Raw genomic sequence first — 24094 nt, 5'->3', positions numbered from 1 at the left:
TGCGAGAAAATGGGTGAGTTGGCGAATCTTAGGATAACGATGCGCTGGCTCGAAGTGATGGGCTGTGATATTTCTGGAATGTGCTAGATATTTGATGACATTGCTGGAACTCGTTGACATGTCTCGTCCGCCTGCGATGCGTATTTCTGTAACCGTGACAGACATCTCGGCCGCAAGAACTACTACCGAAGGGCTGTGTTCTTAAAGCGAGAAGAAAAAGACTGAATGTATACGAAGTTTCTGTGAACCTTCAGTAGCTATCACTACGTAGTCGTTCTGGACAGACTTGATGCGACATTATGCGACATTGCATTGCCCGAACATGGAAATTATTCGTTTTCAGAATCCCAAGTTTTCACTCTTGCAAGGATGTTTCTATCCTCATTCAACCCCTTGTGACGTAAAGGGGAGAAGTAACTCAACCATCTCACTCAGAGAATACGGAGAGCGTGGTGGGCGTGTCATGTATAGAGCGGTCTGGATGGAAATGGTGATGATCAGGAATGACCAAATGAATAGGACAATGCGACAACCCCTAGTCGTACCAATGCATAGAGCGAGAATCAACTCCAACGGCAAAGGGATAAGGAAGATGCCATTCCGTGGCAGGGATATTGCACTGAATAGCGTCGCCAGGATACAGGCAATCATGGCAAGGATTGAAAGCTTGTGGCTCTCAACCCATACCCTGATATCCAATTGTCGGGTTTTCTTGTTTTGGAGGACGAGTGGCGCAGCGTAGGAGATGGATCCTCCACGCAAGTCTTTCTCGATGCGTCGACGCAGCTTAGCTTCGGTAACCGTAAGGACTTCATCGCCTTCCTCGCTTACGAGTCCAGTCGTTTGTTCTCGCATGGTAGATGCAAGTTCTAAGACAGCCTTGTATTCTCCTGCAACGTTTTCTTTCTCTCGTCCTCGTTTTTGCATGACCATGTAGGCTCTGAGCCACATGATGTAGAGCCCTGAATTCCAGACTATCATAAGGATTACCATGATGAACAATTGAACATAAGAAAACCCCCACTTATAGTCCTGCATGAGTTAGTTAGAAGAAGGTTGCTTCGCGTAAGATGACTTACCAATACAGCTTGACACATTCCATTGTTACGCATGTAGTCATAATGGTACGTTCTGTTGTTATATGCCCATAGCAGTGACGACTTATTGGAAGTTACACTGAATGCTTGCTCTGTCATATGGACACCATCGCCTTCTTGCAGAGAGGGAGCTGAGATGTTCAGGACAGGAGATGGTAAATTGATGCCCGCGAAAGTCGAGTTCGTAAGATTTTCGCCGTTCAGACCGTAGTCTGCAATATCTTCCCGTATATCAGCAACATTCGTACTCCTTTAGGTAGCTTAGCTTACACCTAGACACATTGTACATCAAATCGCAGACTCCAGGAGTACTGCTGTCAACCCCGGTAGCTCCGTAGCAGAAGTTAAAGTTCGAGCTAATTGACTCAGGTGAAGAAATCACTGGCTGATTACCAGGGAAATCTGCTCGAGCCCAGTCAGATTCCGAAAGCTGCTCATTACCATGATTTCATTACCTATGTTCCGGTCAGTGCTTGATGTGACACCATGGTCGCCACCCAGCTGCACGCGCCAACCGTCATGGATAACGAAGTAGGCGAAGGCGAAGGAGCTGAAGCGAATGTAATCGCCTTCAGTCGTGTTAACAAATGCTTCAACGTTCGCGCTGTAACCAGTCATTGCACTGGCGAGGGTCGGATACATGAATGTCAATATCATGGTATACACCATGAAGACCATGGCGATCCTGGAATGCAGACCGTGACGTGTCACAAAATCTCGAATCGTATAGATGATAGCAAGGAAAAGGCCGCCGCTCGGTAGGAAGATTGTCCGATATGTTCCGAACGTGACTGGTGTAAGTTCCATGGATGTCGTCACGTATTTGGCAAAGACGCGCCACGATATATATGCGATTAGCGCCTGACCACCTCGTCCTACTAGCTTGAGGATAGTTAGCTCTCACGTTTTTCGAACACACACTTAGCTGCCCGGCCAAGGGGATAGCGGCACTCACGATATCCCAGCTGATGTCTATAGCCTTGACTTGTGTGAAAGTCATATGACCCCATCCCAAAGTGATTTGAAAAAAGCCCGAGCCGCTCAGATATCGAAAATATGATGGATCCAATGTGAATGCACCATCGGGCAAACAAGCTTCTAGTTCAACGGGAGCCTTGGAAGTGAGATATGACAACCATGCCAGACACAACAACAGCGTGGCCATTCCAACTGGGAAAAGTAGCCACACTCCACAGCGGTGCCATCGTTGACGAATGTCTCTAGCTGCTTGCCGATGACTTTCGCAGCAGGTCGTCCAAAAGCGTGAGATTCCTATGCGGAGCGTGGACCCGATGTGTGAGGGTTTTGATATCATTGCAGAAGCGGAAAGATGAGTACTCGCTTTTCGCGAAAAAGCCTATGCGGTGCATCCGATATAGGTGTAAGACTATCAATAGCACTGGGAACCAGGACCTTGATAAAGTCATAGATAATGTAAGACCGCGCGTTCTTCATGCACACCATCTGTAGGCAGACCGGGCGTAGTGCTTAGACGTCCTTCTGCTGACTGCAGCACCGCCTCGTTGATCGCACTGGGGTCCATTGCACATCGTTTTCGGTCAGATAACGGTCTACGCAAGTCTTGTGCATCGGCAGATTACGATCCTTAGGGACAGGATATTGCTTGCGCTTTTGTGTCAGGTTCTCTCCACCGCAGCGACGGCGGTAGTGGTGGTGGTGGTGATGGTTCTTCCAAGGTCATAGGAGTGGCGAGCTGCGCATCGCGTGCAGCACAGATGTTGGTTGACGGGCAGTGGGCTGTGGCACTCCGCCACCACATGTGCAGATGACATACAGCCTTACCGGGTTATTCATTGAACGTGCACGCATAGCAGTGTGTCTATATTGCTGTGAACACTGGTGACCTCCCGACGCACATGTGCAGTCGAACGCGACTTTGAGGCACTGGAGGAAGGTAGTAGTGGGATGACGCTGTCGCGCCAACGCTAATCCTCAAATCGGCCCTTTAAGGGCGAAGTCACCATGAACGCCATGGCGAAGGTCTCAACACATAATCATTGATTACATCTCGAACAACTCAAAAGGCGACTGGTGGTGAGTACCTAAATACAGTCTGACAACTTTATTGATGCGCGACAGACGTGCCTTCCGCTCCCAACCACCATCGCTCATCAAACAAAGGCCATCTCTGGCTTATTTCTCGCCACCTCTGCCTTCCGGATGTTGTGGTAGTCCATATCCCCAAGATCAGAGGTTGTGTTTACTGACACCAGCGGATCATCTTGCGATGCAGGTGGACTTTGCCTCTTACCACCCCAGATGAATGTTCTGACGGTATTCAATGTTCCTCCTAGCGGTCTCTGAGTGGCGATCCTCGGCGCGCTTGGATCCTCGTGCTTGCCCTGGAGCGCGTCGCTTCGCTGGGGACTCCGCCCGCTGCTTCTTGAGGATCTGGAGAGCCTTAGCACCGACAGTATACGGTGCCCAAATCGCTGGAATACACTATCCTGCTTTCGTCGGTCGTCATCGACAGGGTTGGCGATGAAGACTCCGCGGATAACAATGACGGACGCCATTATGAGCGCGACGCAGGATTCGACCATGAACCAATACGCAGCCCACACCGGTGCAGTTCCGAATGCCGCCGCTGTTGTTTCGGTCAACGAGCCAACGACCCGTATCAATGCGCAAACAACCATTACTGCCGAGAGACCCATCAAGGCCACAATTGATAGTTTCCGAGAAAATGACATCATCGACTGGTTTACGACGACAATGGGAACGGTAACGACTAGAAATAATGAGCCTTTGAACCGGGGAATGAAGTTCCTAGCTGTATGACCTACTGAGAATATCGCCTATGATGTCAAGGACGCCAACGATGACATTACCCGCGACACTTCTCTTATGCATCTGGGCATCGCCGCATTTAGCTGTATGAACTCAGTATTTCGGGTCTTCATAATGGATAAAATATTGACTGACCTGCGTCTGCACCAAAGTGGGCACATATGACGACGAAGTTGACTACGGCATAGATCCAAGCAATGACAAGAAAGCCTGCGGTGATCCAGAAAAATCGTACGACTCTGACCGACAGTCCAAGGGTCAGGCCATGGAAGAAGTACATGAAAGCAAATTTGACTAGATAAATGGAATTCCATCCGAAGATGGAGAATATGAACGCCCACTTGGGGATGTCCAAGATCGCAGGGATGTCCTCTCGGAATGGTATTGTCTTCCTTTGGTTTATGGCTTCGACGAGATAGAAAGGATTAAGAGCTTTGTGGACGCAGGCGAACGCTACTGTTAAGCACAGCGACGACACCAAGACGAGTCCATCGTCCCATCGTATTTTTCGGCCTCCAAAGATGCGAATCGCGAAGCGCACGAATACAGAAAGAATGGCAAGTCCAAAAAGGAGTCCAGTTGAGATCTGAGGTATTCGTCAGTATTGGAAATATCGGCCAGTACGGGGAGTGCATACCACGAATGGCGCCTTGTCGATTCTACCAGCATGTTCGATGGCGTACTGTCTGCCAGGCACGTATTGCGCGGGTGGCAGTTTCGATGGATCAATCGACATGACTGGAGAGATACTTTGGTAGGATGAGATCTCGGTGAGAAGACTGGACGATATAGCTACAGAACTTCAGGCGGGACGTCGAGACCTAATAAGCACATTGCAAGATGTGGGATCACAGGCGACTGCATATAGGCTTGGGGCTGAGAAAACTTGGAAATAGTAATTGCATTCAGAACAGATAATTGCCTGCTCATCTCTTGCGCTAATCATTGGAGTCGCGGCTTCGTGTGCTGGATGGTGGTGACAGCCCGGAGCTGTTGCGTGTGGGGGCTATGACCGGTCGGCGTCGGGTAATGAAGCACGAATCACAACATCCCCAAGAAACCGACGACTCGGTAGCATGTTATTACACGGCATGGGTAAAATCATTTCAGCTGTCGGGGTGCATGGCATTGTAGTACAAGGCTGCGGTGTTTGTGCTATAGATAGTGCTGACATGCATGTTGCCCAAATAGGGCTAGCGCCCTACCCGTGCCGCCCCCCAAGGCTACTTCCTCGTGCGCCTTGCACTTCGGTGGCATTTCAACATCAACACTCGCGAAATCGAGCTCATCTACTCGTGCTTTTGTGCCGCCCTCGGCAATCTTTATTGCACGAAACGTGAGTAAGCATGACGCGGGTCAGCATGCCAGCCGTTGTGGCTGTTGCCGCCGGAGCCTTGGTCATGTTCGTAGCCAGCTTAATGGCTAATCGGCAACACATCAAGAGGCTACAAAAGTCAGGTGCAGTAAGTCGACTCTCCGATATACCGCAGACGTACTTCTAATAATAGCCAGCCTATGCCAAAACACCATCCTCTGTTCGGTCATCTCATCGTGTTGAAAGAAACCATTCAGGACCTGCCTCGCAACACTGTAATGCATGTAGTAGTACGGCGGATAGCAGAGTCGTTCCCCGGTGGCGTCTTTTATCTCAACCTATGGCCTTTCAATGCTCCTCTCATGGTGGTCGCAAACCCTTATGTTGCATCGCAAGTAGAAGCTGCTTTCCTCAACAAGCCGCCCAACATAAATGCTACCTTGGAGGTCATCAATGGTGGTCCGTCTCTACTGACAATGGAGGGAAGCACGTGGAAGAAGTGGCGAGCGCTGTTTAATCCAGGATTTGCTGCTGGCTACATCACAGGACTTTCACCTGCGATCGCCGAGGAAGTCTCAACTTTCTGCAAACTTCTCCAAGAACGCGCAAAGAAAGATGAAGTCTTTCCTTTGGAAGAGTATACCCTTCGGCTAACATTCGACATTATTGCACGTGTCACCCTGTAAGTTCACCATTCAGTACGCTTGCAACATGGGGCAACTACTGAACATCGGACACAGTGGCTCACGTCTATACTACCAAACCCAAGGAAGCGCGCTCGCAGATTGTCTCCGAAGACAAGTCTACTGGACATCGTTCGGCACAACATTCAACCCGTTCCGTCGCTATCTCAGTCCTCGCCCATTTGTTCAAAAGTACAACAATTACCGTATGAACCGATACCTCGATGAGGAAATCGACAAGCGCTTTGAAGAGTTGGCCAGCTCCCGCAAAGACTCATCTGGTGTTTCCCGCAAACAATCGAGATCTATCATTGCGTTGGCCATGGACAAGTATCTCGAAGATGTAGAAGACAAAGATGAGATATCAGAATCGGTCTTCAAGCAGCTCGCGAAACCTCAACTTCGGTTGTTCCTTTACGCTGGTCATGATACTACGAGTAGCACACTACTGTACAGCTACATACTCCTCTCGCGTCACCCAGAGGCCTTATCTAAAGTCCGTGCAGAACATGACAGGGTGTTCGGGTCAGACTTCTCGCTCGACACCATCACGCGGATTATCGCAGACGAACCCTCACTACTGAACCAGCTACCTTATACCTTGGCTGTCATCAAAGAGGTTCTACGTATCTTCCCTCCCGCCGGCAGCATGCGCGATGGCCGTCCAGATGTCTTCCTATCAGATGAGCAGGGCCAACAATACCCAACAGACGGCTGTAACATCTGGACCCTCACCTTAGCTTTACATCATAACCCCGAAGTATTTGTGCAGCCTGAAGATTTTATTCCTGATCGCTGGCTAGTCGATCCTGAAGACCCATTGTACCCAAAGAAAGCTTCGTGGAGAGCTTTTGAGTGGGGCCCCCGCGCATGCATCGGGCAGACGCTTGCAACGTTGGAACTCAAGATCGCTTTGGTTATGACGGTGAGGATGTTCGATATTACGCCGGCGTATGAGGAGTGGGATAAGTTGCATCCGAGGAAGGGTATCAAGACTGTTGATGGGAATCGAGCGTATCAGGCTGAGATGGGTGGTGGTGGTGCTCATCCGGTAGACGGGTTGCCGGTTAGGGTTACGCTGCGAGCATGAGGAGGTCGAGAAGGATGCAAGGAGTGAGAGAGAATCTTTGCTACAAGTTGCAAAATGCAACCTAGCTGGCAACTGGCACTACATCCTGAAGATATACACTAGCAGCAGCGGATTCATCCTTTGCTTCCACATTCTGGAATTGTCGTTTCGGGGTAGACTCTCTTCATTTCCATGCTCACCTTCACCTTCACCTTTACCTTCACCTCCGATCCATTCAGAGTCCGACGTCCGTGCCTCGCCATCATCTATAATACCCTCCTTACGCAACCTATCCCACAAAGTGACACTAATCACAGTCCACGGAATCTCAGGTCTTCATCAACGACAACATGGCTGAGCACGCTCGCGAAGAGCTTGTCAACACTTTCAAAGGGCATGTACTCAGATCAGCTAAAGCCTATCCAGAAATTGACTAACTCTACGACAGCTTGCTAGACTCGGGCGCATACTCCGACTTCACCATTACCTGCGGCAGCGATACGTACAACGTCCACAAGGCTGTGGTCTGCACTCGATCGGAGTTTCTCAAGGGTGCGGAAAGGTTCGCTGCTAATCAGGTAAGCTATATATTACTCGTGTGATTATACCGCGCAATTGTTGACGCACCTAGCAGCAAGCAACAAGTGCCAAAGCCGATCTCTCCGAGGACCATCCAGACATTGTTAAGCGGCTTGTCAAGTATCTTTACCAAGGCGAATACGATTCCGAGAGAACCGATAGGACACCTGCTGCAGTCGACTTGCCTGCCGTGAAAGTGCCCAAATCATCTCGGTACCATTACAGCTTTCCACACACATGCCAACCAGATTGTCGGGGTTCCAGCCATATGGTCTGCCATCATCATATTTGCGGCGTAAGGTTATGTGGCTGTTGCTGTGTCGACTTCGTATGCCTTGAATGCTGCCCGGACTGGACTTCTTCCACAATACCCACAGCAGGCGCGTCACAGCTCCTCCTTCACGCCAAGATGTACGAAATGGGCGACAAGTACGACGTTAAGGGTCTCAAGGATCTGGCCCGCATCAAATTCACCTCTATCTGCGCGCCATTGTGGGACGATGAGGTCTTCGCTGAAGCTGCAGAACACGCCCTCAACACAACACCGGATACCGATGTTGGATTGCGAGAAGTGATTCGCGAGACCATCGTGGCCCACATCGAGCTGCTCAACAAGCCCGAGATTGCGGCTTTGCTGAGTAAACACACTGGCTTCATGTTTGGTGTTCTGAGACGCGTGGCTGAAGAGAAGGCGGGCTTGCAGCCAGTGACTGGACTGTTGTCGGATCGCCGTCGCCGTCGTTATTGAGACATGAACTGTCGGTGTCGTGAAGGGAAAGCGTGAAGCGCCAATGATGGACGTTAGGTTGTAGTAAGAACACCAAGACTCTCCTTCACAAGCACATGACCTGCAGCAACGGTGCAAGTAGGCAGACATTTACACGAGACAGAAGCGACGGTTGGTGGAGGAAAGATAGATCCATTCCAGATATCTAATCTACCTCACATTGCGTTCCATATCAAGAGTAACGTACAGTACATCAACTTGTGCCCAATGAGATGGGAGACACATGCTCCATGTAAGAAATCCAGACGCCGATACCGAACCCATGCCATTCCATATATCAGTAGACCCTCTTGGGTCATATTAACGATCATATCATGTCACATTTACTGGCTAGCGACGCGCTCCTTAACCTTCTCGAACATAGACTCCATCTCCTCGGCAATGAAGTCCTCGATCTCTTGCTCAAGGTGCTGGAGCTTGCCTCCGGCGCGGTGAGCGGTGCGGCTGGCAGACTCCTTAGCGCTCTCAAAGTCACCCTCGATCTCGGAGAGAGAAGGGATGGTGATGGTGAACTCGGACTCCTCCTCCTTCTCGGCAGCCTTCTTGACAGAGTAGCCACCCTTCTCAACAATCTCGGTGTAGTTGGAAGAGCCACCACCGTTCCAGGCGAGGACGTTCTTGGTGTTGCTTGGGACATCAGAGAGAGCACCGACGGTGGCGACAGAGATGAGGTTCTCCTTGAGCTTCTTGGGGGTGATGCCGGCGACAGCGTAGGCAGAGTCCTTGCTAGGCTGAAGAGACAGCATGTAGGCGAGGAGACCAGCAATGTGGGGAGAGGCCATTGAGGTTCCAGAGATGGTGTTGGTGGCGTGCTCAGAGCCGATCCAGGTGGAGAGGATGTTGAGACCAGGGGCGAAGATGTCGTTGCACTTTCCGTAGTTGGAGAAGTAGGCACGCTCATCGAGGAGAGTGGAGGCACCGACGGTGACGGCCTTCTCAGCAGCAGCTGGGGAGTAGTTGCAGGAGTCGGCGTTGTCGTTACCGGCAGCGACAGCAAAGTGGATACCAGCGTCAACGGCAGCGTTGACAGCGAGGTCGAGGGTGGTGGACTTGCCACCTCCCAAGCTCATGTTGGCGGCGCTTCCCTTGAAGCCCTTCTTCTTGCCGTCCTTAGCGGCCTTGACGGTCTCAGAGTGAGACTTAGCAGCGTACTCAACACCCTTGACGACGTCGGACATGGTGCCGGAGCCGTTGGAGCGGAGGACCTTGACGGCGTATACGTGCGCCTTCTTAGCGACACCGTACTTCTTACCGGCGACAGTGCCGGAGCAGTGGGTGCCGTGGCCGTTGCCATCCTCGTCGGCATCGCCGTTGGGGATGGTCTTGCCCCACTTAGCACGACCCTCAAAGTCAACGTGCTTGGTGTTTGTGCCGGTGTCGATGACGTAAACGTCAACGCCCTCACCACCGTCGGCGGCGTATAGGTACTTGTTCCATGTGCCGAAGCTCAGGGAGTCGCGGTGCGAGATACGGGCGAGGCCCCAGGGGGAGTTCTTCTCAACTTCAGGTTCGTCGTGGCCGAGAGTGTGGACCTCTGAGTCGCGCTCGATGTAGTCGACCTATCAAGGTGTTAGCGCCAAGTCTTATGCAGGTACAGGTACCTAGATGGCGTCACGTGTGCTGATGCGGAGCCGGAGCTGCCTGCGGAGATAAGGCCGCCTAGGCAGCGCTCACTCTAGGCCACCAACGCGCTGACGCCATCTGGGATGATGCAAGCTGGTAACAGCTGGGGATAGAACTTACATCGGGGTGGTTCCTGATGGCCTCGATGGTCTCGTCGTCAAAGTGGCCAGAGTAGCCCTTCATGCCGGCCATCTCGTAAACGTGCTTGAGACCATCGAAGACCTCAGTGGTAACGGGGAACTGCGAGGAGCGCTTTCGCAGCTCCATGCGCTCCTCGTTGTTCTTGGTGTGGACGCTCTGGACCCAGTCGTGGTGCTTCGAGGCATCCTTGACGTGCTTCTTGAAGACAACCATGTAGCTGTTGGGCACCTCCTTGGCAGAGGTCGACGACAGCACTGGGGCGGCGTTCTTGTGAATGGTCTCTACGTTGAAGGTAGGCGACGCGGCGGCCAAAGCCGGTAGCGCGAAGACCAGGCTGTACTTCATGATGGCGGAGCTCGCACAGCGAGAACTAGAAACACAAGGGTAAAGGGGTGCAAGAAGCGTGATAGATGAAGGAAGGGGTGATGAGAGGGAGGAGAGTGTTGTGGAGGAGAGATGGGGATGCAGCTGGGGTAGCTCTGGCGATGGAGCTTCTTATCAGGACCTCGGTGCATGGCCCGGGCGCGCTAGGTGGATGACGCATGACCTATCCGCGCCCGCGCGAGTGAGGCTGGGGTGAGCTAGCGCACGCGCCATGAGTATCAGATGAATGATACACGGTTGGTATCAGGACACCCGAGTGCTCTGGGATGCAGACGATGGCTGTATTCGTGGAGCGTGGCTTCACATATGGGTTACTGGGAGCCAACGTTGGTCTGCCATGTACTGAGGTAGTTATCGATATGCCAGAGCAGCTGTGCCAGCCACACCTGGGCAATGCGTGCTCACGTGAGAGGCAATAGTCAGGAGCGCACTATGCGGCCCGCGTGAGACAGAACGCGTGTTTATCATAACTGTGTTGGTAGGCGATATGCACAGCTCCTAGTGCTGGTGCACTGTTTATCAGTACCTTGCTTTGCGGCGACTTGACGTTGCTCGGCGCGTGGGCGCCTGTAGCCTGGCTGAGCTCTGGACTGACAGGGATCAGCTTCGATGACCAGCTTAGCAGCAACCACGACGAGCGCGGAGCCCGCCCGCCGTAATCAGCCCTCATTGTGCGCCCGCCCACCACCAAACGACACGACTAGTATTCCCCGCAAGTTGAGGTCTCATGTGCGGGCTTGGGGCTCGGGAGACATGAAGGTGCTACCCGCGCAGCCATCACCTCCGCCCAAACTCCGCAGCAGCGGTCTCGCCTGAACATGGCGACGACGCGGCCGCACAGGTCCTCCACGGCCGCCTCACGACTGCCGCCGATGAATAACCAGATAGCCGAACTCCGAAGCCTAGCGGATGAATTGATCAGGGCCTCCGAGACCACACCACCGACCGCCGACGTCCTCCACAACCAGAGCAACGCCCTCCGCCGCATGCGCCAGCTGCTGATCGAGTCCAACGACCAAACCCATACCAAAGACGCGTTCCGCCATGTCTGCGGCTTCGAGACTCTCCTCATTACCCTGCGCTCCCTCTCCGGCTTCTACAAACCCGCCGAGCTGCCCACGCCCGACCGCATCGACTTCTTCGAGGTGATCAAGGGAACACTCGATGTCCTGTCAGACGCGCTGAACGAGCATGCCGGTAACAGGCGCTTCTTCGCCAAGCGCGTCGAGCACGGCGGCTGGAGTGCTTTGGAACAAGCCCTGGCCAGCACTGGCATTTTTGGCGGACAGTCGCAGAGCAAGCGTGACGATGCCGGCCAGGAGCAGCTTTTCGGCACCCTGTTCGCTTTTGCGTTGGGCGAGGAGACCATGACACGCATCTTCAGGGATATCGATAAGAAGGTCGAAGTCGCACAACCCAAGCAGGACGAGGACGCAGCAGCCAGCGGCGACTCGCAGCCTACCGAGATCGTAGTCTCTAGCCCGCGGTCCGTGTACAGCGATACCGATCTCGATCTTGACCCACTACGCAGCCAGGTGCGGGCTATATTCAGCGGCAATGAGATACTGCAGAATCCAGACATCATTCCGACCATCTTCCACTTCTGGCGGGGTCTTTCTGGTGAAGATGCCCCGGGCACGCGCTCCAAGGCTCTTTCCATATCGGTGCTGCTTGCCATCCTGGAAATCACTTCCATCTCATCTTACAACAAAGCTGCGCTGCACGTCACTGGCGTCTTGAGCAGTGTCCTACCCCTGCTCTTTGAGAACAAATGCGCCCCTATAGAAGCTAGCCTCTTGCAAGAGCTGGCCGACGACCTGATTCAGTACGGCATCAACAAGCTGGACGATGCATACTACCTCTTCCGCAAAGCAGCGTCTTCTGAATCAGCTGCCGAGTTTCTCTTGCGTGGCATGCGCTCCTCCCGCGACCCGCCTTTCATACAATTCGATCTATCTTTGCATGGCTTCAGCGCTGTTGAACTTCCAGACATTGGTCGTCCATTCCCACCCATGTCCCCCGGAGGCGGATATACATTTGCTGCTTGGGTAAGGGTCGAAAGGTTCGACGCCGACTGCCATACCACCCTCTTCGGCGCATACGACGATACACAAACGTGTTTTCTCATGGCATATCTGGAAAGGGATACGCGTTGCTTTATCCTGCAGACTTACATGGGTCATTCTACTGGTGTCATACCCAGTGTCAGATTCAAGAAAGCTCCTCGTTTCGAAGCAGGCCGGTGGTATCACATCGCTGTGGTTCATCGGAGAGCCAAGACTATCGGTATCGGCGCTGCTAAGGCATCTCTTTTCGTCGATGGTGAGTTCACCGAGACTATGAAGGCCCACTACCCTTCGCATCCTCCGTTACTGGATAGCAGCCAGGATAGCTTTGCCTCCATGTCTTCTAGCGTGTCCAAACACCACATACTCGCGTTCTTGGGAACACCACGGAACTTGGCGCCTCGGCTGGGTAGAAACGTCATTGCCTCTAAGCTCTCAGTCGCCTCCTTCCATCTATTCTCTGAACCGCTGTCAGATGAGCTGATCGCTGTATATCATAAACTTGGTCCGCGTTATTGTGGAAACTTCCAAGATAGGCTCGGGTCGTTTCAAACCTACCGTACCTCTGCTGAGCTTCATGTTCACAACGAGATATTACATCCTGGGAGAGAGGAACGATCCGACATCGTAGCAGCTATTCGGGCCAATGCAAGCCATCTCATGCCTGAATCGAAGATAATACTGAGCTTCTCTCCCAGTTCCGTAATGGACGACGATGACAGAAATGCCATCGATGAGTCCCAACTAATCCGATCACTATCGCGCGAATCAGCTAAAACTCTGCATAAGTATACCAGACTTCATAGTACTCCGATCATCATCAATGCTGCCGTACCTTCGGTCAACGATGCACTGTCTCAGCCACGAGGATTTGGACGTCTATCTGGTGACCCTGTCGTTGTCGTTCCACAATCACTCGACGATGCCATTTGGCGCATTGGCGGGTGTGTGGCTGTCGGCTTGAAGCTGGTGCAATCTGCCCAGACTTTAGACAGCATGCTTCGCTCTGTCAACATTCTGCTGGAAGCTGTTGGGGGCAATTGGCGCAATTGTGAGGCAATGGAGCAGCGCAACGGGTTTGCTGTCTTGGCAGAGGTTCTGCGCCAGAAGATTGGATTCGCCATGGGGGGATTGGTGCCGCGCAACCCCTCCTCATTAGATGTGACACCAGAAGACTGCGAAGACTTTGTTATGCAGCTCTTGCGCATCATCCTCCGATTCGTTGGATACGATGAGAACGAGCCAACCGAGTCACTCATCATCAACCCACTTGCGTATAGAGTACTTCTGGTTGATCTGGAGATCTGGCGTAGAGCTACCTCGTTGGAAACGCAGAAGCTGTATTACTTGCAATTTGCGCACTTTGCCAAGGGCAGCAAGCACCATCACTACAACGCTAAGCGATTCCACAGGATCCGTAAGTATGCCGACATGGCGAGTCAACTTTAGCTGACCCATTACAGGTGTTGTCAAGCGTCTCACAGATGCTCTCAAAGGTGAAAACTTCACTCCATCAACGTTCAAGCTGTTTCTTGCCGCCTTCAAAGCGCTACTTATCATCAACTTCAACGGGGAAAATGCGAGATCGCTATCTCTTTTCGTCACATATGCGTTGCACGACAGCCGCGCATCATATGCGAAACGAGCACTGCGACCGAAAGCGAGCATTGCTCGTCTTCGTAAAGGCACACCACCAACATTGACACCAGAGTCTACACCACGCTCGAACAGCCCGGCACAAAGCGGCGGCAGTTCGCCACCACTATCCCTACCCGATTTGGGCATCGCCATCCTCACTCTTCTGGCGGAACTTCTCTGCGATCCTCAGAACCCGCACGAAATCGTTCGTTTTGCGAAGAATGTCACGGGAAAGTGGCTGCTCTATCTCCTTGCCGAACCTGAACAGCGAGTCGTTGTTCTTGGGGCAAAGATCTTAGCTCGACTGCTAGTGATCAATGGTTCGCACTACGTCAAGAAGTTTGGGGATAAGACAGGAGGCTTCATCTTAATGAAGAACAGGTTGCGCCACTGGTGGAATACACCAGGCATCTGGACTATCTGTTTCGCGATCCTTTTTGGTCGCGATGTCGCAACCATTGACTTCGAGCGCGACTTTGACGTCTTCAATCTGGTCGACATCTTTATCGCGCATTCACCTCAGTCTCAGCTCAGGATTTGGTACCCTGAAATATTCCCAGTAATCACCGCGATGTTGGAGACTGGCCTGCGAGCGATTGTCCGCGACCGTGACCTCGCCCGAGCCGATGATGGCACACCAAAGCAAGAGACTGGCGAAGGCACAGTCACTCGAGGGCGTCGTAGAACAATGTCGCTAAATGCCAAGCAGCCAACAGTTGGTGAGTTAAGTTCAGCCACTTTTTAACAACCATGCTAATGATTCTAGATACCCGGGCTCCTCAGACAGATCGACTGAATGACTTTGCCGTTGTTCTGAACTCTGCTATCCAGTTCTTGTCTGAGCTACATTCACGATCGGAAGGGTTTCGCGACTATACCCACTCGTCCAACTACGTCCAAGAGCTGCTTTTCGTCCTGTACCCAGTCATTGTCACATCTGACAGCGTTAGCGCTGAGACAGAATTACTTTCGAGAGGGTCCGCACTGACCTTTGAGGGCCAAGACGTTGTGATCCGACCGCTTTCCCGAGCCAACGGGCATGAAGCGCCTGTGGTTCGCACGACTAACGTTGACGTATCACCTTCGCCTGCGTCTCGACGCGTATTACCTTTCCGCAGAGCGTCATCATTTGTGCTCGTCTCGGCGGATAAGAAGAAGGCCGCTCAGCAACCTTCTCTGAACCCAATACTATCACCAAAGTACGCTGCTCCCTTGGCACTAAAGGTTGGTAGCTCCGTGGTGGAAGCGACTTTGGAAGTTGTTCTCGACGTGTTCAAGGACCAGATATTCACACGCAAAGAGTTTCCTGGCTTAGGTCTCTTCCTCAAGACGCCTCCCGGCTTTCAAGAACATCAAGCATACTTCGAGTCATACATTCTTCGGCAAACCCTCTCGTCCGTCAAGAATGCGCTCCAGTTTGATCAGCAATTATTGCACGAACCGCGCGTTCTCCTCAATCTGCAACGCTTTGTAATCCACGTGTCCGAAGCGGTCTTCGAGGGATGGTTTCTTGAAGGTGCAGAGTCCTTGCTCGACTTCGCTGGCTTCCTCTTGGAATATCTCGAACGTCCGGATATTGCGACTATCAAGTCCGTCAGACTGTGCACTCAGCCTATCTCATCAATTCGTAACACCTTCTTGAGAGTTGCTCTGCTTCGTTTGGCGGAGTCTGATGAGTCAGAAAGTGGTGCAACTACCACGGCAGTTATCGAGAAGATGATGTATTGGCAGCCTATCATTCTTTCTTCTGTCAACAACGAAACATTCTCGTTGAAGATGATTTGCTATCTTCTCTATACACAGTTGTCGTCTGAACACACGGACGTGCGTCTTGCGGCGGCGAACTTTTGGAGGTCGCTCATGGTGCAAAAGCCTCACGAAACATCTATGATCTTGGCCGATGCCATCCACGGCGACACGAAGGATCTTTACGATGGCTTTCAGAAGCTTGTCGAACTTGATAATGAAACGTTCCTAGAGTGGCTCGATAAGAACAAGACCGAGATGGACAAGTTCTTCTATGGCTCAATGACTAAATCGTGGGAAGACTTCGCGCAAAGCCAAAACAAAAAGACTGAAGAGACCTCTCAGAGGCGAATCGCCAAGCGCAAGGAGAAGCTGAAGCAGTGGCAATCTGATGAGCTTGCCGCAGATAACATCTGGAATCACCATGAAAACTCAACAAACCACTGGAGATCCAACATACACGCTTCTGAACGCATCAAGCATCAGCGCGTCCTTCAAGACCAGCAGGATAACGCTACTTACATGGCAACAGTTTTAGCCAAGCTTGACCACCAACTCAAAGGCCCATGTGGTCTGTTCGAAGACAGTCCACCTGCCAGATGGCGGCTCGACGAAACTGAGGGCCGTGATCGAAAGCGACTACGTATCGTCGTCGATAACACTAGCAGAGAGCAGTCATATCAACCCAAACGTAAAGACACAGATCCACGAGAGCGCCCCAGGTTGGATACCACTGTGCCAGCAATTTCAGCGAAGGAAGCTGTTGGTGCCACCCCTATCAAGGCACGATCAACTAGGTCTGCCTCTTCCGTGAGTGCATCGGGTGATCCGACGGAAGAACCGGAATCTGCTAGCGACGATGACTTTGAGATGGTCGAAGCGATGTATGAAGATGAGGACGGCTTCGAAGACAAGAACCGCAAGGTCATGCGGAGCCTTAATCGCGGCGATCAGGTGCAGTACGTTTGCAATATCTCTCGGGTAGTCGGACTGGAAGCAATAGAGGGCCTCCTCATCGTAGGAAAAGACTGTCTTTACTTGCTGGACGACTTCTTCCAAAGGTCAGACGGCGAGATCGTACGCGTGTGGCAGGCACCACCCGATGAGCGCGACCCCTACGTTCAAGTCATAGCTGGAAAAGAAGCTGTCACTACCCGTCGCCCACCACCAAGGAGCCAAGAAGATGCAGTGAGAAATTGGAAGTGGACTGAGGTTATTAGTATTTCCAAGCGGCGCTTCCTTCACCGCGATGTTGGAATCGAAGTCTTCTTTGACGATGGCCGCAGCTACCTTCTCACAGCTGTCTCTGCCCAGGCTCGAAACGACATCCACTCCAGGGTCCTACAACGAGCTTCGCATGTCGCGAATCCGGACAAGCATGCCAACTCTGAGATATCCTGGCGCCTTGACTCTCTGCGCAACCCGGAAGAAGCACCACAGACATTTGGATCGCGCTTCGCATCAGCATTTGGTTCTGCTTCCGCTCATCCGGCGACCAAGAAGTGGCTGAAAGGAGAGATGTCCAACTTCCATTATCTGATGTTCGTCAATACACTCGCTGGAAGGACGTTCAACGATCTGACCCAGTACCCGGTCTTCCCGTGGGTGCTATCGAACTACCACAGCGAAGAATTGGATTTGAGCGACCCGAGCAACTTTCGAGACCTCCGCAAACCTATTGGTATTCAGGATCCTAAGCAAGAGCACCTCATTAGAGAGAGGTTTAGCTCGTTTGCCGAGATGGGAGACGCTAGTCACGCTTTCCACTACGGGACTCATTATTCGTCCGCCATGACCGTCGCGTCGTATCTGATGCGACTTCAACCCTTCAGCGCGGCCTTCTTCCTCATTCAGGGTGGTACATGGGATCACGCTGACCGAATGTTCTACTCGATCCAAAATGTCTGGGACTCGGTGTCTGCGAAGAATATGGCCGACGTACGCGAGCTTACCCCAGAGTTCTACTTTCTCCCTGACTTCTTGACCAACGTTAATGGATACAACTTCGGTTTGCGATCCGATGGCTCGAAGATCGATAACGTTCAATTACCTCCGTGGGCCAAGGGCGACCCAGCCATCTTCATCGCCAAACAGCGTGAGGCTTTGGAAAGTCCTTACGTCAGCCAGAACCTGCATCATTGGATTGACCTCATCTTCGGTTACAAGCAGCGAGGCGAAGCAGCAATCGAGGCTGCAAATGTCTTCCACTACATGACATACCAGGGTGCAATCGATCTCGATTCGATTACTGACGAGAAGGAGCGCGCACAGAAGATTAGTGTTATCAACAATTTTGGACAGACGCCTCCACAGGTTTTCCAGCGACCGCACCCACAGAAAGAAAACGTCACGAAACCAACCAAACTCGACACGTCAGCGGAGAGCTTACATCGGGTTCCCGGTACGCTACTGGAGTCGAACGATCGCATCTCATCTCTCAACTACATCAGCAAGAGCGACAAGCTCCTTTGCTCAGCACCATTTCGGCACAACATACCGCCGCATCATGATCGTTATATGGAGTGGGGTTTCACGGATGGCAGCGTGCGTTTCTATGATTCACACTCCAAGAAGCTCATCGGGCTGTTCGAGCATTTACACTCTGGCCAGCTGACAACTTCCCTCTTCGTTGACGGTAGAACCCTCATCACTGCAGGAACAGACTGTACACTCGCGATTTGGAACATGAGCAAAGCTGAAAGAGGCCACATCGACCTGCAGAACGCCACAACGCTATTCGGCCACAAGTCATCCGTCATCACACTCGCCGCAAGCCGCGCCTTCTCTGCATTCCTATCCGCATCACTCGACGGACGTGTGTTCCTCTGGGACTTGAATCGAAACGAGTTTGTTCGCGAGCTCGATCTAGGCCCACGGCAGAAGCGCAACCCAGTACCGATTCAAGCGGCTAGGATCAATAGCGTCACAGGACACATTGTACTTGCTTGCGGAAGCCGACTCATCGTCACTACACTCAACGGTGCAGTGCTGCTTGACGAGGATATCTGCGATAGCGAAGACGACGCAGATAGTATCACAGCTGTCGCTGTGTATGAGGGTGTGGGCAATGAGTGGTGTGAGCGCGAACTCATCTTCACTGGACATCGTAGAGGCGTCGTCAAAATCTTCCATCTGACGCCAACACCCCCGACTATCACCACTCCAACCTCAGTACCCAGCAAATGGTCTGCGAACCTCATCAATGTGCTCAATCACAGTGATCCAACGTCTCCCTCGTCTGCGGCACCCATCACGTGTATATTGCCGATGCCTCACCATGTCTATACCGGCGATGAGGAGGGCAGAGTGGTAAGTCAAGAACCTTTTCATCCTTCGTACGCACGTTCCGCTAACGTCTCTCTGCAGTACGAATGGGATTGCGTGCACAGACATCACTGATCCTCAATGAGTGAACTCACGAACATGTGAGTAAGTGGCTTTTAGTATAGACATGGCACGGTGTTTTGGATGCTTTTCGCATTGGCGTAAATAGCTTGATATGTGGCATTGAAAGGTGCATTGCGGATACCGAATAGACAAAGTTTTCGATACACCATCTTACCATTGTCGATGCAACGCAGTCTTGTTCCATCCAACACACCATCTTGAGTCTAGCGGAACTATTTACGGCTTTCGGATAAAATCTCCGTTCGCTAGCCTGATGATTGATCAAATGATGCAGGTGCAGAGGCAGTACGCGTGTTGCGTTCGCTGGCGTGTCGTTTTGGTCTTGTGATCGTGCTTATCTGGCGTTTGCTTGGCGCGTTGCCTGTTTGGCTAGGGGAATCCGTGTACTTGCATTGCTGGCGACCTGATCTCCCTTGCATTACGTCTCTGACTAGATAAACCTACGTGGCTGGCGAGATCATGATGCTGGAGGCTTTGCGTCTTGAGGTATCGAAGCTAGTATGATGTTGTTTGTGTATCTGTTGCTAGACAGTCGCCATATCCGGTGTGCCTTATCAGTGATTGATTATTCAGCACAAGGGTGCCTCAGATGACGTATCCGTGCACGTTTTTTGGAAGAGTCATTATCCCGTCTTGACATACGTTGGTGCGTATATGTTGGGTGTGAAGGGTCTAATGTTGAGGGCTCGTTGCAATGATCAGCTTCAACGCCAAGGTCATGCCAAGTCCTGGAGTTTCACACTCTAGTTGAGCCGCAAACACTATAAGGGTCTCGTGCCCCTTCTAGATCACTGGAAATAAGCCAAATATCGTCTGCTTTGAGAGTTGGCCTTCCTTAATTGCGGGGTTCAGGGAAAGGGTATACATGAGCTAGGCACGCAAACAGCTAGCTCGTGGGGGAATGCGATCCGCACCTGCCCGAACACAGCATGACCCCACTATTAGGCCGCGTGCTTTGAGCCAATCCCAACGGATTAGCACGTCATTTTTCGCCTTAAGTCTGGGTCGTCGTCGCGCCGCCGTCGCTCTTTCGCAACTCCAGAACGACGCGACATCCCGAGCGACAAACCGAACGATACATGGAGTCGCCGGAAACGCCCGCCGTCCCAGAGACTGCTGCTAAGAAGCGCAGAAGACCAGTCAACGGTACGCGACATGGCCTCGATATATGGCGATAGGTGTGCTAACAGAGTTTCGACAGCCTGCGCTACTTGCCGTGCAAGAAAGGTAGGATCTCATGGTCTCTTGTATATCATTCCTCTCTTTACATACCCATACCAAGGCAATGGGTATCCGACGAGCGACCATCAGGTTGTCGTGATGGTCGTAGTTCTGGCGTCGGGGCCTAGGACATCCGGAAAACCATAAATCAGGGCCCAACGTAGCTGACAACCATCTAGGTCAAGTGCGATGAACGCCCAAACGGCTGCCTGAACTGCGAAAGGCTACAGCTAGACTGTGTGCAGAATGGCGGTGTTTCCACTGCTGCGAAGAGACCAAGCACGGCGTACGAGCCTGTTGTAGGCATCAAGCGTAAACGTACATTTCGATCCTGCATTCCCTGTCGAGACTCCAAAGTCAAATGCTCCGGCGAACGACCGAACTGCATAAGATGCCAGCAGCGCAGAACCTCATGTATATACGATGCTGAGCAGGTGGAGCCAGCCTGGGTACAGAGCATTGCGACTCCTGCCTCAGACACGCACGCCGATTCCGTGATGATACCGCCACACACTCCCCGGGATTCTCGAGAGCCTTCTAGGCTGCTCGGCTCACTGTCGAATAGCGAGCCTGCTGTATCTGGGTGTCCGCCGGGCCTACTATGGTATGCTTTACGATCTTACTGGCGTGCATCCAACTTACGAATCCGCACAGGTTGTTTTCCCAGCAGCTGCCACCCAGAATCAAACTTCATGCCTTGTTAGATGCTTACTTCAACAACGTCCACCCCATCCGCGTGTTCGCGTTCGAGCACAAGCCCTCGTTCATTCGAATGCTAGACGAAGGACAGCTCGTGGATGCCTCCGATCAAGCCCTCTTGCACATAATGTGTGCATTGGGTGCTCGATTTTACGCTCTCGACTACAGTGAGTCGTTCTCGCCCTTGACGAAAGATCTGATCCAGTCAGCCGGAAGCCAGTGGGCTAAAGTCGCGGAAGAGATGTTCTTCGCTGATTACAGCACCATCTCAATTACCAAACTCAAGGTCTTGGTCTTGCTTCACGACCAGGAAGCTCGCAATGGCAACTATGCTGGGTCTTTTCTTCTTACCGGCCTTGTCATACGTATGGCGCATGCCTTACAGCTCAACAATGAAGTGTCACCAGATGTGCTTTGTAAGGAATTAGGAGGAAGTCCAAACGAGGTTTCTGTGCGAGAGTCGCGTAGAAGACTCATGTGGGCGTGCTATATGATTGATGTCTGGGCTGGTAGTGGCGTCGACCACCTCACTATACTCAATGAAAGAGACCTCAAGATTCAGCTTCCGTGCAACGAGCGTCAGTTCTCACTACAGATCCCGTGTATTACGGAGCGGCTCGAGAGGGGCACACTATTGGAACTCATGTCTCCAGAGGACATTCCAGAGAAGCCGGCGGATAACCTGGGCATGGCCGCGTACTATGTGCGCATTGTCAGTATCTGGCGACGTGTTCTTCGGTGAGTGTGGCTAGGATCAGCTCGCGAGTCTTGATTGCTGACTTGGCTTAGGTTTGTGAAGCACATGGACGAAGAACAACCGCCGTGGCTTCCAGAGTCAGGATTCGCCGTCCTCATTGAGGACATACAGTCGTGGAAACAAAGCCTGCCATCCTGGCTAGATTTCTCCGCGGACAACATCTACATTCGGCGCGAGACACATCAGCTAGGTGCCCTCCTCCTCATCCACTGCATGTACCATCACGTTATGTGCGACGTACATAGGATCGCTCTCCCTGATCTGTTCAAAAACCAGGAGCCGTTCGTCTTCCCTACTGATCGACAAGCGTTTGTAAGTCATCTGCAAGACGTCTGCTTTGAGCATGCGCAGCGTATGTCGGTCCTAGTCTCACACATACTCCAACACGGGGTCAAACACTTTGCGGACTCCATACTGCCTTCATTCGTTTACAACAGTAGTCGCATCATGCTCTACTATATCGCTCGGATTCTGGACGTATCAAAGCCCGACGCAGGAACTGTAATTGGTCGTACAGTCGAGTTAGTGCAGTACAACAACCAGGCGTTGCGGGAGATGGCGTTCATGTACCCGCTTGCTGAATCGTTATGTATCACCTCCGAGCGCTGGTTGGAGACTGTACGCGACAGTCTGGCTCGTGGTCACTCTGCTGACTACATTGCGCCTCAGGATCCATCAGAGAATGAAGCGCGGCGCATTGTCGGCGCGCCTGCACCGATGGCTGGTACTCCTAGACAGCGAAATGCGGCGATCTCAGTTATTCCTCCTGTCGAGGAGATACTGTCAGCAACTTCACCCTCGACTCTTCGCACGGCTACTACTCGCTATCCTTTCTCAGCGCCTACCACTGGTCACGGTTCTTCTACTGTAACATCAGGCCAGGCCATGACGACACCATCTGAGAATGCAGTAGGGACCATGTACTCTTCTCCCAGCGCGCCAACTGCTTTCGAGCAACCCATGTTCAACCTGGACGACCTCCAGAATTTCTTCGGATGGGAAGCAAGTGATGACGAGAATGCGCAGTCTACTGGGTTCGAGGGCTTTGGTCCGCTAGGCTGGGCAAATAATTTCTCCATCATGTAAGTGAGTATTGTATTTGAAAGTTACCTGCTGGGCGTTTGGGCACGGTCTTTCTCATGGTATACCTCCTCTCTTCCGCTAGCATCGACGCGGTAGGTTCTTGACCATTTTGGTTCGTTACTAGAATGATTCCTCTTTAGGAGCAATATTAACTTTCTAAACGCACTTTGACTGGCCATAGTGGGTAACTAGCCCACTAGCATCGTGATTTGGACAGGAAGGTGCCGCTTACCCGTACAGCATGGTCCAACAGTGGTACAACTAACGTACACCGAAATACATGGTAACCGCCAAGCTCAGAAGCCGGGTATGTGGTATTTTTCCGCTCCACCAACACTCTTGGTAAATGCATTTATATCTACCAGACTCAGACAGGCCGACTTGCACCACCACGGCACGCACCTGAACATGAGTACCACCACACCATCAACCAGCGCATTGAGCGCAAAACAAGCTGCCCTCAACAACTTCGTACAAAAAAACTGGCACTATTGGCGCTATCTTCACATACCCGGGGCCTTCCTCTTCATGCTTGGTTTCCTCAGTCTCGCGTATGCGGTGCATCTGGATCGAGCGCGCCCGCACGAACGCTGCAAAGCCCAGAGGGTAACTTCGTTACTATTCTACGTACTAGGACATCAGCTATCACTCTACGGTATCCTGGTCTGTACGATGTGGTATGCGCTCAAGGACGAGCGCCCTGGATCGGGAATCGTCCGCCCTGATGCCCACAAAAATGCTGCGGGATCTTTGAAGGGTTACGATCTCGCATTGGATGATGGCTCCGGATCTTTCGAGGAAGTGCACGCAGTCCCATCAAACAATGCTCGCGCTATCCCGCTTGTTAGGTCTGCTATCACTGTCGCAGCTTCGGCTTTGGGCGTCGTCGCCCTGGTGACCCGATATAACTGTCTAGACAGCGAGTGCCCATTTCAACGGAAATGCTACGTAGTGAGCCTTGTATGCATTACAATCGCTTTTTCAAGG

General features: G+C 52.1%; 8 protein-coding genes across 8 annotated transcripts; 5 read left to right on the top strand and 3 right to left on the bottom strand.

Moving 5' to 3' along the window:
* Positions 1-427: 427 nt before the first annotated feature.
* On the bottom strand, positions 428-951 carry J4E79_001820 (uncharacterized protein; the record flags this gene model as incomplete). Its single annotated transcript, XM_049350725.1, has 2 exons — positions 428-477; positions 546-951. 2 exons carry the CDS (start codon positions 949-951, stop codon positions 428-430), a joined length of 456 nt encoding a protein of 151 aa, XP_049214564.1.
* Positions 952-3365: 2414 nt separating this feature from the next.
* On the bottom strand, positions 3366-3634 carry J4E79_001819 (uncharacterized protein; the record flags this gene model as incomplete). The annotated part of the gene is made up of 2 exons (XM_049350724.1): positions 3366-3518; positions 3560-3634. 2 exons carry the CDS (start codon positions 3632-3634, stop codon positions 3366-3368), a joined length of 228 nt encoding a protein of 75 aa, XP_049214563.1.
* A 1-nt stretch (position 3635) lies between these two features.
* On the top strand, positions 3636-4206 carry J4E79_001818 (uncharacterized protein; the record flags this gene model as incomplete). The annotated part of the gene is made up of 3 exons (XM_049350723.1): positions 3636-3842; positions 3909-3993; positions 4061-4206. 3 exons carry the CDS (start codon positions 3636-3638, stop codon positions 4204-4206), a joined length of 438 nt encoding a protein of 145 aa, XP_049214562.1.
* Positions 4207-5254: 1048 nt separating this feature from the next.
* J4E79_001817 (uncharacterized protein) lies at positions 5255-6996 on the top strand (the record flags this gene model as incomplete). The annotated part of the gene is made up of 3 exons (XM_049350722.1): positions 5255-5371; positions 5421-5905; positions 5964-6996. 3 exons carry the CDS (start codon positions 5255-5257, stop codon positions 6994-6996), a joined length of 1635 nt encoding a protein of 544 aa, XP_049214561.1.
* A 329-nt stretch (positions 6997-7325) lies between these two features.
* Positions 7326-8302, top strand: J4E79_001816 (uncharacterized protein; the record flags this gene model as incomplete). Its single annotated transcript, XM_049350721.1, has 3 exons — positions 7326-7373; positions 7607-7750; positions 7946-8302. The coding sequence occupies 3 exons, from the start codon at positions 7326-7328 to the stop codon at positions 8300-8302; spliced, it is 549 nt and encodes a 182-aa protein (XP_049214560.1).
* Positions 8303-8664: 362 nt separating this feature from the next.
* Positions 8665-10450, bottom strand: J4E79_001815 (uncharacterized protein; the record flags this gene model as incomplete). Its single annotated transcript, XM_049350720.1, has 2 exons — positions 8665-9900; positions 10085-10450. The coding sequence occupies 2 exons, from the start codon at positions 10448-10450 to the stop codon at positions 8665-8667; spliced, it is 1602 nt and encodes a 533-aa protein (XP_049214559.1).
* Positions 10451-11307: 857 nt separating this feature from the next.
* Positions 11308-19338, top strand: J4E79_001814 (uncharacterized protein; the record flags this gene model as incomplete). The annotated part of the gene is made up of 4 exons (XM_049350719.1): positions 11308-13972; positions 14019-14912; positions 14960-19248; positions 19306-19338. 4 exons carry the CDS (start codon positions 11308-11310, stop codon positions 19336-19338), a joined length of 7881 nt encoding a protein of 2626 aa, XP_049214558.1.
* A 1088-nt stretch (positions 19339-20426) lies between these two features.
* Positions 20427-23110, top strand: J4E79_001813 (uncharacterized protein; the record flags this gene model as incomplete). Its single annotated transcript, XM_049350718.1, has 5 exons — positions 20427-20493; positions 20549-20574; positions 20748-21172; positions 21223-22005; positions 22057-23110. 5 exons carry the CDS (start codon positions 20427-20429, stop codon positions 23108-23110), a joined length of 2355 nt encoding a protein of 784 aa, XP_049214557.1.
* Between the last annotated feature and the right edge of the window lie 984 nt (positions 23111-24094).

This window comes from Alternaria viburni, assembly GCF_023758015.1.
Source record: "Alternaria viburni strain BMP 2772 chromosome Unknown scaffold_3, whole genome shotgun sequence".
NCBI classification, from domain to species: Eukaryota; Fungi; Ascomycota; class Dothideomycetes; order Pleosporales; family Pleosporaceae; genus Alternaria; species Alternaria viburni.
The sequence above is the reverse complement of the archived record's forward strand: the minus strand, read 5'-3'. Positions and strand labels throughout refer to the sequence as shown.